At 40.5% G+C, this 16,908-nt stretch overlaps 1 protein-coding gene across 1 annotated transcript; it reads left to right on the top strand.

Annotated features, from left to right (window-relative positions):
• Window positions 1-1,732: 1,732 nt before the first annotated feature.
• On the top strand, window positions 1,733-14,650 carry LOC139462499 (uncharacterized). Its single transcript, XM_071244258.1, has 3 exons — window positions 1,733-1,839; window positions 2,675-3,255; window positions 12,449-14,650. The coding sequence occupies exons 2-3, from the start codon at window positions 2,682-2,684 to the stop codon at window positions 12,748-12,750; spliced, it is 876 nt and encodes a 291-aa protein (XP_071100359.1). The 5' UTR covers window positions 1,733-1,839; window positions 2,675-2,681; the 3' UTR covers window positions 12,751-14,650.
• The last annotated feature ends 2,258 nt before the right edge of the window (window positions 14,651-16,908 follow it).

The raw sequence follows: 16,908 nt of genomic DNA, 5'->3' as shown, positions 1-16,908 counted from the left end.
AAATACACTTTAAACACATAAAATACAAAACATAAATTTGACCCGTCCTTGACACATACAAAAGTTTAACCTACCAAACATCAACTATAACATTTGAGGAAAAATGTTACTCGTATTCCACACGTTCATATTTCTTAATGTTTTATATGCCAAATGTAAGTTCTTATTCATATTGCATATGTAAGTATTATAGATTCCAATGAATCCAGTATTTGTGAAACCAATGATGCCACCATATTACTGCGAGTATTGGTCCTGCGCCATTACTGTGGAATATATAAAATTACTTAAAGCCCAGGCAAGTCTAGATCAAACTAAAACAAGTCTAATTTCCTGAAACCAGCAGAAGAGGGAAGCCCCCCCCCACCCCCAATTATAATAAAGAAATGTTTTCATAGACTAAGTGTTAGTCTATGCCAGCATTCACGCCGGAAAATACGATATTTATAGTCTCTTTAATAGTGTATGAAACGTTTAACATATAGGAATATTGACTGTTGAATAAGCAACTGATTTCGTTTCATATTGATGTAATAAACGAGAACAAATGTGTATATGTCTGTTATAAATCAAGAAAACTGAAACGAATATCATTAGGTTGCTTGAACGTGTGTTTCTAAGTCCGTGCAGAAAGAAATACCATTTGATGTTATAACTATTTCAAAATTTAATGTTCATAATCATTTAGATTATGTAATGAGAATAATAAAAAAAGGTGCGTTTCATATCGCTGTGGTACGTAATGCGATGGGAGGCGGGTAGCGGGTGGGAACCGGGTACAGGTAAGGGGAGATAATAAGGAGGGAATGGGGTCGAAAGTTCAGTTAAAGGGGCGAGGGAACAGAGGGTGTGTCAGGGAGAATAGTTAGAGAGTTGCATGGCGGGAGTGTATCATGTATGGAGGGGAGGGTATGACTTATATGAATATCACAAACCTAATTCATACTAAATTTAGATCTAATAATACAAACAGAACTTTGTTAAATTTTTAATAACAGTTTCAGATTATTTATCATTTTTAAAATTTAGTATCACTTTTCTGTACGCATAACGCATATATTAAACTGATTCGTACAGAAAGCACCTGTTTATGAGAGACCATAAAAATAAACAAAACATTGCTATCCAACTTATATAGCATGACACATTCATTCATCCATATACACCCATCCATATGGATGCACACATACTTGTATATAGAGATACATTAGCAAATACACATATAAACACATTCAATATATATACATACACACACACGCTCATTAAACCTTACGTAATGTGTTCTATTGATTATTAACACTGCATATGTAATTATTGTCTTTTCTTGTAGATCTTATACGAAGCATGACAGGTGTACGCAGGTTTGAGCCCGACAGACATGGCGGACACGTAAAGCCACAGGAGCAGTTTGAGAGCGAGCAAAGTCATGTTTCTTCAAAAACTATGTCCGTGAAATCTGGTAGATGCGACAGTAAGGCTTCCAAGCTAGACTCTCCTTATCCGCGCTCAGCTGGTTGATGAAAATCCGTCAAAACATCAAGTTATCGCCTGTCGTGGCCAATCCAGACATGCGCACGACTTGAGAACTTGTCAAAACCATTGAATGAACATGACCTCGCCATTGACCCATTTAAGCCACGCCCCTTATGGAGGATCTTGATTTTGATTGGCTGACGCGGACGGCGAGCTGACGTTTTGTGAATGCTGAGTGTGCAAGTCCGAACACATTGCCGTCTGCGTTCATACAAGTAACAGACGGGAGCGAGAAAGGATACGTGAATATAGATCGAGGATTGTGTGGATTTTAATCATTCTCTTGGTTAATCGCTGCGACATAAGGTAAGTCGATCTGGAGTTGCGTGATAGTGATATTTGTCTACGGTCACAGGCAAGTCGTTTCACTGTATCTGATATATTTTCACGTGTTTTGTCTTCCGCAATGAAAGCCGTGAGACAAGGTCTGGTTATGAACGGGCCATGCTAACTCGAGCGAGGCACTCTAGCGGCTAGCGAGGTTTACTTACCTTATGCTTACATGAATGAGTTTTTGTTGACGCTTCGATAGTTTCGACTCTGAGCATGACTTTGGATATTTTCACAAGCGGATATTTTAGGTTGCCTGTTTCAAACTTTCGTGTCTAAGACGAGACACTGTCGAATATGTATTTATATCGATGATTCAATTTTGTGCAATAGCAGAAACGGGTAACAGTAAAGTTGTTTTGATTTTCAGATTACTTGAAATATTAAACGTTGTAATCCGTATTTGAATCGATATCAATTTTGGTTATAAATAGAAGGTGGAAAATTGGTTGCCAAATCACGATCCATTGGCTATTTATAAACCTGACATGGGACCGGATGTAACGACCTGAATCTTACCTTGATCGTTTTGAAATATTAAATATTGAAAATTAATTAAATGATATCCATAGTCAGTTGATAGGCTGTTTTGTATTGATGACTTAAATATGTTACCTGACATGTGCTTTCTTCCGTACACGCTTGGATTTTGGATTTGAATTTAAGTATTCGCCTTTTCATGCATCGTGTGTAACAATACAGGCAACTATTTGGAAGACAACTAAATGTACTTAATGTCAACATTGTCACAATCTCAATGTTATGTTATATTTCAAAAAGATTAATTTGAAACTTTGTGTTACTATTGCAGACACAAGATGAAGGTTATGTTTGTATGTGTGGTACTGCTGTACATTGCAATCCCGACGGAGAGCGGAGTAGCACAGTGTCCAAATGGCCAATTCCTAGATGTGCAACTGGACATTTGTAAAAATTGTTCTACATGTCCAAAGAACCAGATTATCAGAAAACCTTGTCACTCCCACGGCGACACTATCTGCGGGCCATTCCGGGAGTTCATAGACTTTAACCAGAGACCTGACGAAGGTGGTTTGGCTGACGAGAAGCATGCCCATCCCGACCACCACAAGCACGGCAAACATCATAAAGGACATCACCAAGGAAAGAAAAACCACCGTAAATCCACGGACCCCACATCCGAATTGACCATCGTATCTATTGAAGACACAACCGAGCCTCAGAAAAGTCAAGGGAGCGTTCTTGATTTGACGTCTGCTGTATCGTCCAGCGAACACCAATGGAAGACCTTAGCCATGGCGTTGATTGGAATACTGTGCATAGTTTCTGTATCCCTTGTCCTGTTTGTATTCGCTGCCTGCTACATCAAAAGCAAGAGACAGGCGCTTGAGAAAGAAATGATTTATGATCCAGGTAAGAATCTTTTATTCTAAAATTCAACTTCATTTGAATTTATTTTTTTTTACATTCCATTTATAATCAAACGTCTTTTTTTCTGTGATGACAAAGGGGATATAGGTTGTTTGTCAGCGGTGCGGATATTGTTGATATTTACCTGGTTGTGGTGTGGAATAGCTAATTTATGTAAGAAGCGTTTGATAGTTTACCGATAAATTACAAGTCAAAAAAGTCTAGTTTTGTATCAACAGGTTAGATCTAGATGTTTAATACAGTTACGGATGCGTATAAAGAGTACTGTTCGAACTGAATGTTTTGTTCCACCCTTAATATTATGGTAACAAAAGTTATGAAATTAATGTAAAAAGTTTTGTGAAAGTGTTCTAAAAAATACTCTGCTCTTGCATGTGAAATGATCAAAGAAGAAAATAGTATAAATTTAATGTGGCGTGTCCTTGGCAAGTTTCTGACAAGTTTCAACATGTCGGAAAGCTGTTTCGGTGTTATCTCATTGCGGGCCATATATCCCCCGTATCCCCTACAAAGCACACACTAAACAAACGTCTCGCCAAACATGTTAGGACTTGCAGCGTAATCGCTGTCATTCACATGGTCAAGGGGACGCAACTCTGTATGACCTCGTCGCGCAATCCAACTCGGCATGCGAAGGTTAGGTATTTGATACGCCGTATATACTGTGTCAATTAAATTCCCACACTCTTGAGATCCCCGCTTTACGATAAGCGTTATCAAAAATATTTGTGAGCCCGAGAGAGTAATTGGTCGCTTCTGGGGTAATGGTTGCCACATGTTGCCTCGGTGGCCCCTCTTGACCCCAGGGACGGACAGGGCGGGGGAGTGGAATCGCTCGTTCGAGAAAAAACATACACTGACCATGAACTTGCAGCAGGGCAAGATTTGGTTTGGTGTCGGGTTTATAAATAGTAGGAGCTCTTCGAGTTCTTTGTGAATCATTTTTCATGATATTGTTATTAGGTTTTTTATTGTCATCATTCTATGCCTATTAGAACAGTTAATGGATATATTATTTGGTTGTGATAACATTACCAATTTTTTGTTAGGCTTTGTTTAACAGATAATAACGGTATGATGATAGTAATTATAACTATTCTAATTTTATTAAATTTTACTAAAAGTGAACTTATCTTTATTTCTTTTCAATTTGATTCAGAAAGTGACCGTTAATTCACTTTGTGACGTAATGGTTTTCTTCCAGTCCCCAAATCAAATGTGACAGCGCAGGTTAAGAAGGATTCGAATTCAGATCTGTAATAAGTTGACAGGGAAATGGGTGATCGTATCTCGGAACGTTATGCAATTATATGAAACAATTTCCCATGACACATTACAATTAAGAATCACTGAACGTGTTTAATTACTGTCATAAAACAATTTCAGGGGACGCGTTTATTGAATCATTTATGATTGTAATGGTTTATGTAACTATTTCCCCACCCTGATAGTTTTATTGAAGCAAGATAACGTCTATGCCACGGGTAATTGTCGTCAACATTTAAATTAACCCTTTGTGAGAAATAAAACAATCACATGCGCGTTCCCGGGTTTTATCTGCTCAGGGCAGAAAGGTCTAATTAACATACTTGGGATGTACCCTTATGCCCTAATGAGGCGTGGCCACAGCGTCAACTCGAGTTTAACATCACTATGTTGTGAGATGTTTTTATCGGGATAATTACATGTTTTGCCTACAGTGCTTGAAACAAGGAGGAAACTCTGGTCCCCTCGACAAGCAGTTAATCATCTCCTGTTCAACATGTCGAGATAGTTTTGCAAGGAATGTTGTGTGCATTTTCGTACTTGTGGTTGGGTTTGTTTTGTCTGATGCCGACTTGAAGGCAAACATACTTTGTGATTGAAGCTGACGTTTTTGTGGGATTATGTATGACAGTTTGATGTGGACAACTTTCAGTCATGGCAGTAATGTGTGCAGTTACATAGTCGTGAGGTTATCTAGCCAACTGTTTAAATGTGTATGAAGATACGTACGTGCTTATATTCCTATAATAAGGTTCATGATTACTGGTATTTTTTTTCTTGAAATAGAAATTGTGGCTGGCGGTTGCAGTATATATGTTACCCGTTAAAGACATTTATGTTGGATCAATCTTAGAATAAAAACACATTTAAGCAATATTTCTAAAAAAAAATGAAACCGTTTGAAACAGTTTCCATGTAGGTAGATGTCATTATCATGTAAATAGTGTAACCCGCCAAAATTTGAATCAGTGTTCATATTGACCACTCACTCATTCCAAGTTTTAGTAATTTCTATGATTCAGGTATTATATACCATGCCCACTGATGATTCTGGGTGGGACTTCATGCCCCGGTTTCTTACACTTGGATATCTCCCCAGTGTGTTAACGCCGAGTATCTCCCTAGTGTGTTAACTGCCCTGTAAATAAACTTACCGAGTACACGCCTGTGCACCCACGCATGTGAATGACGGCTACAGTGAGGACCGACAATATTTGGAAGTATGCGAAGTAACTAAAAATATCCCCTACGTGTTGGGTTCAATTATGGACTTTGCCTTGAAAACATAACGTTAACATCCGCGTTGATGTTTGTTTAGCCAATATTTTAGTCCGCGTTGCATTTGCAGTGGTTTAAGATATATTATTCATACAAGAAGTGTTTCAATACGGCGGTGCACTTTATTTCAAAGTTTGATGTTTTACCCCGTAATGCAAGTCATAAAATATATCACGGAATCCTATAAATGTTTATTTCGTTTCATAACTTGCTAAATTTTCCTGGGACTCTACCGCCCCTTTATGAGCGCATGTGTTTCAACATCAAAGATGCGACTGAGCCTGGAGTATATAAAAGTAAGACAGGTTCCCTTTTCCGGAAACGGCTGCATCGAACGTCTGCATCGGAGCATGGGAAACTTAGAGCCAGTGGCAGAAATGAGAGCAATCTTTAAGAATGAGTCATTGCTCTGGTTCCTAGGGCCTAGTGGTGAGGCATGTGGAAAGTTTGGCGAGGCTCAAGAGCTAAATTAATGAAAGTGGAATCCCGTTCCTCCTTATTCTGTCCCGACCTAAGCTCACCTCTCTCTCGCCCCAGGCGGTTGTCGGGTGTGGTCCTTTACTCCCATTCTGCACCATCAGCATCACGAGACATGTCACTATTTGAGCTTATTTATCTTTTTCGAGAAATCCTATAAACAACAAGCCCTAAAAAGTCATGTTTTATTTCATTGGTAATTGTCAATCTTATTAAATTATGTCCTTTTACGATAGCCATCAAGATTGCATAATACATTCTCATTGCCATGGGTTAAGACTCGTAGTCCATACTCATGTAATATGAGCTATATTTCCGGGCTACACAGCCGGCATTTCCTCAAGTATATATTTTGCATTAATCGACAGATTCCCGCCAGCTAATGCAGGCACATCCTCTTTAGGATGGGAACCAAAATTCTACAGGACGACGTTGAACCCTAATTTATTCGTAAGCTAGGTTCCCACCCACTAATCTGTCCGTATTTATCAGTCTGATCATCGATGGTGACTTCGGTGTAGAATTACTGGCTGCATTCCTCTGCCTCATTGTTGCCACTTGTTGCCAATACGCTAAAGGTTATGGGACCATGGCTTGGCTGCAGCTCTTGCAAGAATCTTCTCGGCTTGCCAAAATATTTCTTTGTGCTCATCGTCTTTGTGAGACGAAGCACTCATAAGAATTAGCTTTATAACGTTCATCGCGGTATGTCAGTTTGGCTAGATAAGAAAAGATAAGATAAGATACAATTTGCTGCAGTTATATTTCATTTAGGAGCAGTTGCAGTATCACGTTTTATTAAAAAACAATAGCACAAAACATAGACATCTAGTTCTTAATAGCATACATGTGTACATTTTCTTCTCAAGGCGGGCTGAAATAACGTGTTAGGACGGTGTCTGTATTTGGACATTTGTGCTTCAATCCGACACATTCTTCCCTGTTTCCATCCGGTCAGTTTCAGTGGTCAAGACAAGCAATTGGATTAGACGTTTGTCACCAAAATAATCCTCTTTCTTTTATTATTCTGTGAAAATTTGAACTTGCAAACACAGCAAGAATATGAGGCTTTGTCTGTAGCAACATCAAACGTTGATAGTTATGTTCTTCAGTTGGTTGAAACTCTGAGGTGGGCGCAATGTCCACAACACTTTACGTCCACTCGGGCACGGGGGGTCATCCCAAACAAACTTGGGCAAACAACCGCGATGCTCAGAGCCCGGACTGTTATAGGGACCAAAAACATAATTAGACCAGCTATAGATTTTCTCATCAGTTTGTCACAGCGAATCGTCTCTGCTAATATTTGTTATGTGCAGAGCCAGGCGAGCACAAACGGAAACTAAGGTGTCTTTCGAACATGAGTCTCCGGTATTGAACAGCGTTTGCGTTTTATAATTGACAATGCCTCTAAAGTTCTTAAGTATTCGAGGGCCATTGTCACAAAAACGCAGCATTGTCTAACTTCCTGTACGTCCCTTAAAGCCATGTTAGTTTGTTTGAGTTTGGTCAATTTTTGATTCAGTTACAATTTAAACGTTGGGAAAGGAAGCCTGGTGGGCAAGCGGGCACCTGTAGCTTAGGGTCAGTGATTAGCTTCGACGCGACGCCCTGTACCCCGTTACAGTCATTGTCTTGTGGAGGAGAACAATGCCCCCTTCTGTTGAGAAGTTGGGGGTGGGATGTGGGAGGGATTTCACGTCATTTATGGGGTCGAACGATGTGGGCGAGGGTCTCTCTTATCGTGTTGAGACAAGAATAAACTTGATGGACCTCCACGGGTGTCATCCGATGCAGAACAATTGCAGGTCTCACTCGGAGAGATTGAATTGTTTCAGGGCAAGAGGATGCTCGTCGTGTTGAAGTTGCAATTGTTGACCACGTTTTAAAGTCAACAGGTGGTCAACAATGACATTCTCTTTCCCACTGCCCATTAGGTTCGAGTGTGGATTTATTACCAATCTCCCCTTTTCCATCTTTTTCTACACTTTTATCAGAATGGAAGTGTCGCGTACTTGAAGTTGTCCGCATGGAGCGTGTCATGTGTTGATGTATCTCGCATGGCTCAAGTCCGTCGAGATCTTCGTTTTCCCTAAATCTTAATTCAAACCCAATTGTATGATAATTTCCAGAACAAAAAAACACACCCACACTTCAAATCGACTAAAGTTGATAAATGTGCACTTCCGTTGGTTTGAATTAGCATACTATACATCAACTACTGAGACATAAGGTTTCAGGTTTCAAGCAGTCTCCATTGTCACATATTCTTGTTCCGACCCATTAAGTCTCCCCAACAAGTGCCCCCTACATTTTAGTCTCTCCCTCCCCGATCCCCACACTGCCCGTTGTCCCAGAACCTCCCGTTACGTGTCTGGCTGCATCATCCCTTTTCCACCACAACCATCACCACACCACAATTGACCTGACAAAACTACCTTTTGAGGATTTCGAATCTCTCGAGGTACATCGTCATTAAAAAAACCGCAGCAGATCCAGGGATGGTTTTCACCCAGGCGTGGCGATAGCTTTGTTGCGGGCCTGTCTGTGCGTTGCGGCCTTCTATTGTATCGAAACAAGTCGACTGGATTTATGAATGGTGTAAGGCGAGAAGTTTACAGACGAGTTTGTTAGATATGGTGACGGAGCGACTGGGATTGAAACCTCTTCAGCCCCTAGGGCAAGACAGGATAGTTGATGTCTAAATTGGTTTAGCTAATGTTCCCCTCTTCCTCTCTATTCAACATTATGAATAAGGTCGAACAAGTTTCGAGTTCTAGGTGTAAATTGTCTTGTATTCTATGAGATACACAGTTCTGAGAATATGTCAATAAACGTATATCCGGGCTGACTGGTTTTATCACCTTAGATAAATATGTATTTATTCATTTCTGGACGATCCTTTTATCAAGTTTTCAAACTAAGGTTCGAGAGTGTCCCATGGGTGACCAATCTGTGCCGATGGGTGAAATACGAACGTGTAGGAATTCCATCTTCCAAGGATTACCAAATCACCCCAACCCCATGCTGGACCTTATATACCCTGTGACCGCGAGCGTTGTAGTAAGGGTAGTTTGTCCGTGACTTAATGTGTCCTGGTAATAGGGATTTATCAAGAGAACATTTTCATTTCATGGCGTCTTAGGAAGCGAGCAAAGGAAAGTAAACAAGATTAACATTGATTCAACAACGGAGGCCTGTTGTAGGGTATTTTTGTAATTTGTTCGATGTTTAGACCTAATTATTTTCAGAATGTATGAAATGTGATATTAATGACACATTACTTAAAACGTCATTTGATACGACTGATTATCGGTAAAGAAGGTGAAGTTTCTAAAAACATTCGAAGAATATAGTATGTTGACATCTAGTATCGTGAAATGTGATATTAATAACTCGTTAATTATAATGTCATATGATATGCTTTGTTATCGGTAAGATGGTAGTGTGCACGAACGCCAGTTGAAGGACTACAGTATCTTGACGACATCTATTTCTCCTTCATTTTGGTGCTTCGTGCTTGTCAACGGCGTAAATGATAAATTGTGTTGAATAATATAAGCCCCATATGTTTCATCTTAACAGCCATCTTGTAAATTACGTGTCGCTTGTAAGGAGCTCCGGCTCTCTCAGTTTGTGGGAAAATGTCGAGTTTGTGATCCGAGTTGTTTCACTTTGGAGGACAGATGGGGAGAATCGTGAAAACTCCCATAAACATCGCGCTGCAGCCTAATTGAGGGGTAGCAGTTGATAACATCCACGGACAAGGGGATTACGTTTTGCCGTGGTGTGATATTGGGCTAGCTGAAATCTGTCATCAGGCATCGTGGGGGAAATAAAGTCAAACCCTTCATTCGACGTGTAGATTGTTTAGTGGAGTTTGTTATTTTAATGTCGAGAGGAAATTACAAAGAATGACAAATATTAAAAACTCGTGAGTGGGAAAGGAAATCCAGTGTTGACTCGTAACCGACGATAAGCCGGTAGTGTTTTTTTCTTCGCCAGTTCAACCAGATTGCTTTTGAGGCAAATCCCGGGAAAGACGTATGTTGACTTTAAGGGGTCAAGGTCGAACTATGGCTAATACACGTAGTTAGGAAATTAGTATGTTTATTTCAGAGTTAAACCCGTAGTGCCAATTCGATCCGCATTTGCTATGGTGCCATGTGACGTAGTCTCGACTCCAGAATGTGTGAAAAAGTGTTTAAGTTTACATCGCCAAGGTGATAATCTTTCCTAGTTTTTGAGTAAACCGTTTGTAAAGTGGAAAAAACTCGTTCTTACAGCAGAATCCTGCATATTCCTCCCATGTCAAGGAAAATGCATCCCATGGAATTTCGAAGTGATCAACCAAACCCTTGATTTATTGTCGTTTAAATACATACTGGATATTTGACAACAAATAATCTATGCATTTCCATAATGTTAGAGACCATGCATGTTTCATGCGAAGCTCGGCCTGTTGCGCCATGTTATGATTCGGCAACACTCTTCAGTCCGTGTTTGTTCGGCTGATTATTGGATAACTTGCCAACATTGTGCCGAGGCCAAAAAAAGCACAGCAACCTTCAAACAATTGCAAGTCTTAAAAAATCTGCATGTAATCTTTTTCACAAATTCAAATTGACGGAAACATACTGCGTGTCTGCCAACTCCCGCCAGGTACACAACGTGTTATGAACTTGACCGTGAAACTTTGCCAGTTGGAGACGATGGGAGAATGACAGAACAGCATTGATCGGAGACATGTTTATTTTCACCTTGGACGACAAACGTAAATCGTTAATGCTCTTTCAACTGGCAAGGTTTTTCTGTGTGTTTAGACCAATACATATTGACTCTTGCGCAGAAGTTGCTTTGAAAAGACCAGAAAAGTGCGTAACGATTTTGTGAATTAAAATTTAAAGGTTAAATTCGTCACTCATTTACATGCCGACGTAAACATTTCACTATCGACAGAAAATTGAATATATTTGCTTTTTACTTTTAAACGAAACTTGAAAAACAAATTATATTTGTGCCCTTTAGCTCAGCAAACCTCTCCGTAAAAAAATCAAATGATGAACAAATTGAATGTTTAATGAGTCTAAATAAAAAAACCAAAATGGCTTCCATGTCCACGGAAGCAGACGTCATTAGCGGGTAGAGCGTATCCATATGCACGTTGAGTGTGGACAGAGGGTGAAGAGCAGATACCCTTATTCCCCCCTTCACTGTTTGCCACCTAATTGCTAAGGTTACCGAGTACACAGTTCAAGTACAGGTGGTCTGCTTTGTGAGCTACCCCTGGTTGCCTTGATCGCGTGCAAAAAATCATTCGTTGAATTTTGTAGTTTTTCCCACAGTTATAACCACTGAACTATTCAATACAAGTAGTTCTTTAGTAAATAATTGCATTTGGGCAATATTTGGCATTCGATAAATTTGATAACAGTGTCTAACGGACAAACCTAATAATTCTTGAATTTCGGATTTTTGTTAACGGCCATGTCACATTTTTAACCTCTCGTTAAATTGTAGTACTATTATAATCGTTAAAGACAAAATTACACATAACCAAACCAGCTCTCATTCATCGCGGGTTGAGATAATAACACACATCGGTTTATCCAAGTCACTTACCATAGGTCAGCTATACAAGGTTACATCATGTTGATGAGACAAGGCGGAGTGGACGGCCTCCTTCGTCCAGATCATATCCCCCGGCTATCTAACACCCACTTACAAACCATACCTGTCCAGTTGACCTCTGTACTTACCTCTTGCCAACTCTGTGATCACTTGTTTGGTTAACAGGTCCTCTCAAATTAAGTCTCGAGAAGATGACTAGTTGTCCGTAATTCAACGATAAGGGTTACCTCATTATTGAGGATTACAGGGACCGGTGCCGCTGGTAGTTGGTTTAATGTGTAATTTGTCGCAAGGAGGGGTAATAAATAATGCGATAAGTCACGTAATTTTTGGAATAATTAGATCTTTTATCTTCACGTGTTCCGTCTTAGACTGTGACCAATATAGAAACAGATTTTACATAAATCGGACGTGTTTAGATTCGTGTAATTGTGAACAATTGTTTGGTGCAAATCTTGCTTCATTCTAATGTTGTTAGTTTGTGAAATTGCCAAAAACTAATCAATTGTTCTTCATTTTTCAGAAATGATGGAATGTGAAAGTGCATATGTTCAAGTGCAGCCGTATGAACCAGCACGTGATCGCCTAAAGTCGAAGAGCAATATCCGGGCTGTTCGCGAGTTCCAGCAAAACGCGTATGATTCCGGAAGTGACGACAGTTGTGGAAACCCACATCCGCCATCAAGCCAGTTGCTAGGGCAACTTATTATTGGACCAATCGTTGATGATTACGATGCAGACAACAGCGGACAAACAATTACAACAACAAAATCATCAGACTATGTTTATTTCAACAGCCCCCAAAATGCAAACGGGGAGCCGTGAGCTTCAATTATTCCAGACATTATTCAGACTGTAGAGTGACTGACATGATTCCGAGTCACGTGATTGATGCAAGAGCACGTGCATACAGTGCTTGAGTGTGTAAGTGAACTATTTGTGATATTAGTGTGCTCATCTGGTATATGGGGCTCACCCAGTGCTGGTTGGCTGCGAAGGCCATACATCATCATTCTTGCTCATGGAATCATTTGCATAAATTAGCATAATTTATTTAACTTGCAGGGCGTACTTAAATAACATTTTCTCGTGTCTGAAGTCTCTTGAAGACTCATGTGCTGCACATGCTACCCTTGTGTTCTCAATGTCCTGTGTGAAATCTCAGTCCGATAAGTTGCTATTTGCCAAGATATCTCAGTTATTGACCTGAGCCCGTCCAATAAAAGAATATTTGACCTAAACCTCTCTTGGCCCCTCATTCGCTGCAAACAGATGCAACAATGCTGACGCAGCATCAAGCAACATTCACTCGCTTGACCGTACTGTTCCGTCTGAACATGGAATGTTCAAAATACAGATCCTCCAAATTTGAACAATGGGATGAAGGGCGTCTCGGCCTGTTTCCAAAATCAGGTCCTTGTTCTTCAGTTGTTTGGCATAGAGACTCGTGTTTGTTTGATTCAATATTTCTTTTTGATGTGTCTCCTTTTCATATCAAATCCGCCCTCTTTTCAGAAAGTCATCTAAAAAGACACCAAAATCCGAATTTAATTTACGTTATAGCCTCTACTGTAAACAAAAAATCCGGATAATCATCATCAATAAATATTAATTTCCATAACGCCGATAAGGGACAAAGGCTAGATGTCTCTCATTGCAAACACGGCCGGGAATTACAGAAAAAGCCATTGTTGAAACTCAGACAAAATTGAGCTTAGAGTGTATTTAGATATTACTGGGGATAATCTCTCCGTGTGTGAATGGGCCCAGTGTTGGAGTCGGCCTGCGCTTGTAGCTGGTTCCCACAGTTACAGCACAGGGCTTCCTGTCTGGGGGACGCGGCGTTAGATTGGGGAAGTTGTTTGTCCCCGTCTCGTGTGGAGCCAACATCTTAGTTGACTACACAACAGTTTCTGATGGCAGACGGAAATATTAGACCGAAACCAGCCCATTTCAAGTTTTTTTCCCTAATTTATCACACATTTCAGATTACTTTTTGCATATTAGTAAGGCATACTTTGTTGTCCAAATTACTTAAATTGTAACTTGATTTATTTTGCTGAAGCCTTTTTTCTCCATTTGGAAACTTTGAATATTAACATGTCTATATAATACACGTATCTCATGTATTACGATTGGGTGCCCACAGTGTTGTGGACATCCAGTGTCAAAGGTCATGGTGAAGGCCTGCTTGCAGTGCTTTTCACCAAAGCGACAAACCAGCAACCCATAACGTCAATATTTAGAAGTCTTGGCAAATACTCACCCCTCTTTCGGTCACCTGATCTCAGATCAAGACTCTCTCGCTGTCACTTTAATCTGTGCTGCAAACTGAACTCCGGTTGTTCTCGTCTCAAAGACGATTTCAAACATGCATTATTGTTTGAATATTTAAACTATGCATTTTCTGCTGAAGGGATCGGCAGCATGAACGTTTTTGCCAGAAAACGGTGCCTTCACTGCCAAAACAAAGCCTATTTTTCTATTGCTTTATCTGTACGATGTTTTGTTGATAAGAGATGGTGGTACAAGCACCATTGAGTGCGTGTTGAGGCTAGAGCGAGAGTGACGTATGCATGGTACCATTATGACGTCAGATCCGGGAAAACCGGAAGCTGAATGGAGGTTTCCTTCTCAAGGTTGTTCAAGATTGTATATATGTTGATTATATATTTTGTACAAAAGGTGTAAAAATGACGAATTTGAATTAAAAATTCAAAAAGTATTTGATTTTGTTTGTGCTTCTTTATCTGTTGCTGTTTAAACAACAATGGTGTGTGTCCGGGATACCTAATAACATCGCAGTAATACGTTCCCAATAGAAGTCAGGGGCGGTCAGGTTGCCTAGTGGTTAAAGCGTTCGCTCGTCACGCCGAAGACCCGGGATCGATTCCCGACATGGGTACAATGTGTGAAGCCCATTTCTGGTGTCCCCCGCCGTGATATTGCTGGAATATTGCTAAAAGCGGCGTAAAACCATACTCACTCACCCCAATAGAAATCCCCTGGATTGGTTAACAAGGTTTCACAGTATGTGAATCCCCCACCCCGGAAGGACAATTGATTCAAGTTTTCCGGTAGAGTCAACTTTATTGGGGATCGTATGGTCACAATGTATGCAACAAGTGTTCACTCTTATAAACGCTGGTTTGTCCATTAAGACTCGTTCCATGAGAGGCTGTCATAGTATATCTGCACAATGTTCGACTCTTAAAACCAACACCCATCCACTTACTGGAAACTTCCCATTAATGTTTCCAACATATATGTATGTGTTACAGCTTAACCTGTTGTCAGCCTCTAGTGGAAAGAGCGTCTGTCCGGGGACGTTAAAATATGGTACTTGTAGTTACCATGCATGGCGCTCGGACAAGGACTAGTCGGCTCGGAGTCATGTGTACTGTATCTGAGTGTGAGATCTATGTTAAACGACAGCATGGTATCTCGGTGGGCTAGCACTATAAAACCGGCATTACTCCGAGCTAGTACAAACAGCCACACACGCACCTGCATGCATGTCGTTATATAAGTGCAATAATCTGAGCCGCAACGTTAAACCCCATTTAAGCTCACCTAAAAATTAAATCGAAATTTGAATTTCACCCGACAAGCCGAACCACTGCACAACATTGCGGCACAGGAATGCATCACGATGAAGATTACTTAATGAGACTTAACCCCACATACGAAAGGTGTATGAAATATGTGTTCGTGACGAACCGCGACGCCCCAGTTGTGTGCCGCCCCTGCCTCCCCTGGCTGGCCCGCCCGGGGGTCTTTATGCAGACTTTGGATGGGACACTCCCCCTGTCACGCGAGACAAAGCGGGGTGTTCCATCACAAGCACTGTCACGTCACAGGCGGAGCCTCCATGGCTACAAACGAAGCTGTTGTCCATGACTGAACTCAGTGATCCGGTACAATGTCAACCCTGCCATTGTTTTATGTTTTAAATTGAACACGTTGAGCCAGCTACATCCACAGCATTGAACACATAGCTATATTGAATAGGTAAAGCATGGCATCATCACAATTTAATAGTGTTACTGTGTTTGTTTGTTTATTTGTTGTTTAACGCCGTACTCAGCAATGTTCCAGCTATATGGTACCTGTCTGTAAACAATCGAGTCTGGACCAGGCAATCCAGTGATTTTACATCATGCGCATCGATCTACGCAATTAGGATATGATGACATGCATCAACCAAGTCAGCGAGCCTGATCACCCGATTCGGTTAGTCTCCTTTTACGGGTTGCTGAATGCCTATTCCCACCCGGATCTGCGTGTTTGTCTGACTCGGATGCATAAAACACATGCTCATTATAGTCAGAATCGTACAATGTTACAATATAACAGAGATTTATTATGCTTATAAATGGAAAAGGCATTATATCGCTTTTATTTATTTATTTTATATTTTTATCTTAAGGGTACAGTGAAGTTCGTTATATCCGAAAATATCTGTAGCATTGAATAAAGTGTATTCAAAATGTGGTATCAACAACTAACAGTCTGAAGGATTACGAAACGATGGAACAAAGTATAGTCTACTTATATGTTTGGGGACTGTGGGTAGTCAAGTCGTTAAACCGTTCGCTCGCAACACTAAAGGTCTGGGTTAGATTCCCACATTGATGTACTGTGTGAAGTCCATTTCTGGTGTCCCCTGCCGTGATTGAAATTGCTAAAAGCGTGAAGAAATGCCAAGAATTGGCACACAATGTATCTTGTTGGGAATCGAACTCGCTTTATCCACTGAGCCACTCTACAGCATCAGTATAGAGAGAAACAAGTTGAGATATTATAGGAGCGTCAGAGAGTGTAAAACGTGTAGACTTTCTGTTAAGTCTTCGTCACAACATTACAAGAACGCCTACGTGGTCCAGTGGATAGAGCGTCATGCCAAAAGACGTTAAAAGATGGTACTAAAAAAGGTTAAAACAAGGACTGGTCGGCTCGGAGTCAGTATACTACGTCTGACTG

This window comes from Haliotis cracherodii, unplaced genomic scaffold (assembly GCF_022045235.1).
Source record: "Haliotis cracherodii isolate W230 unplaced genomic scaffold, xgHalCrac1.p SCAF_15, whole genome shotgun sequence".
In the NCBI taxonomy this organism is placed as follows: domain Eukaryota; kingdom Metazoa; phylum Mollusca; class Gastropoda; order Lepetellida; family Haliotidae; genus Haliotis; species Haliotis cracherodii.
This window is presented reverse-complemented; position numbering and strand designations above follow the sequence as displayed.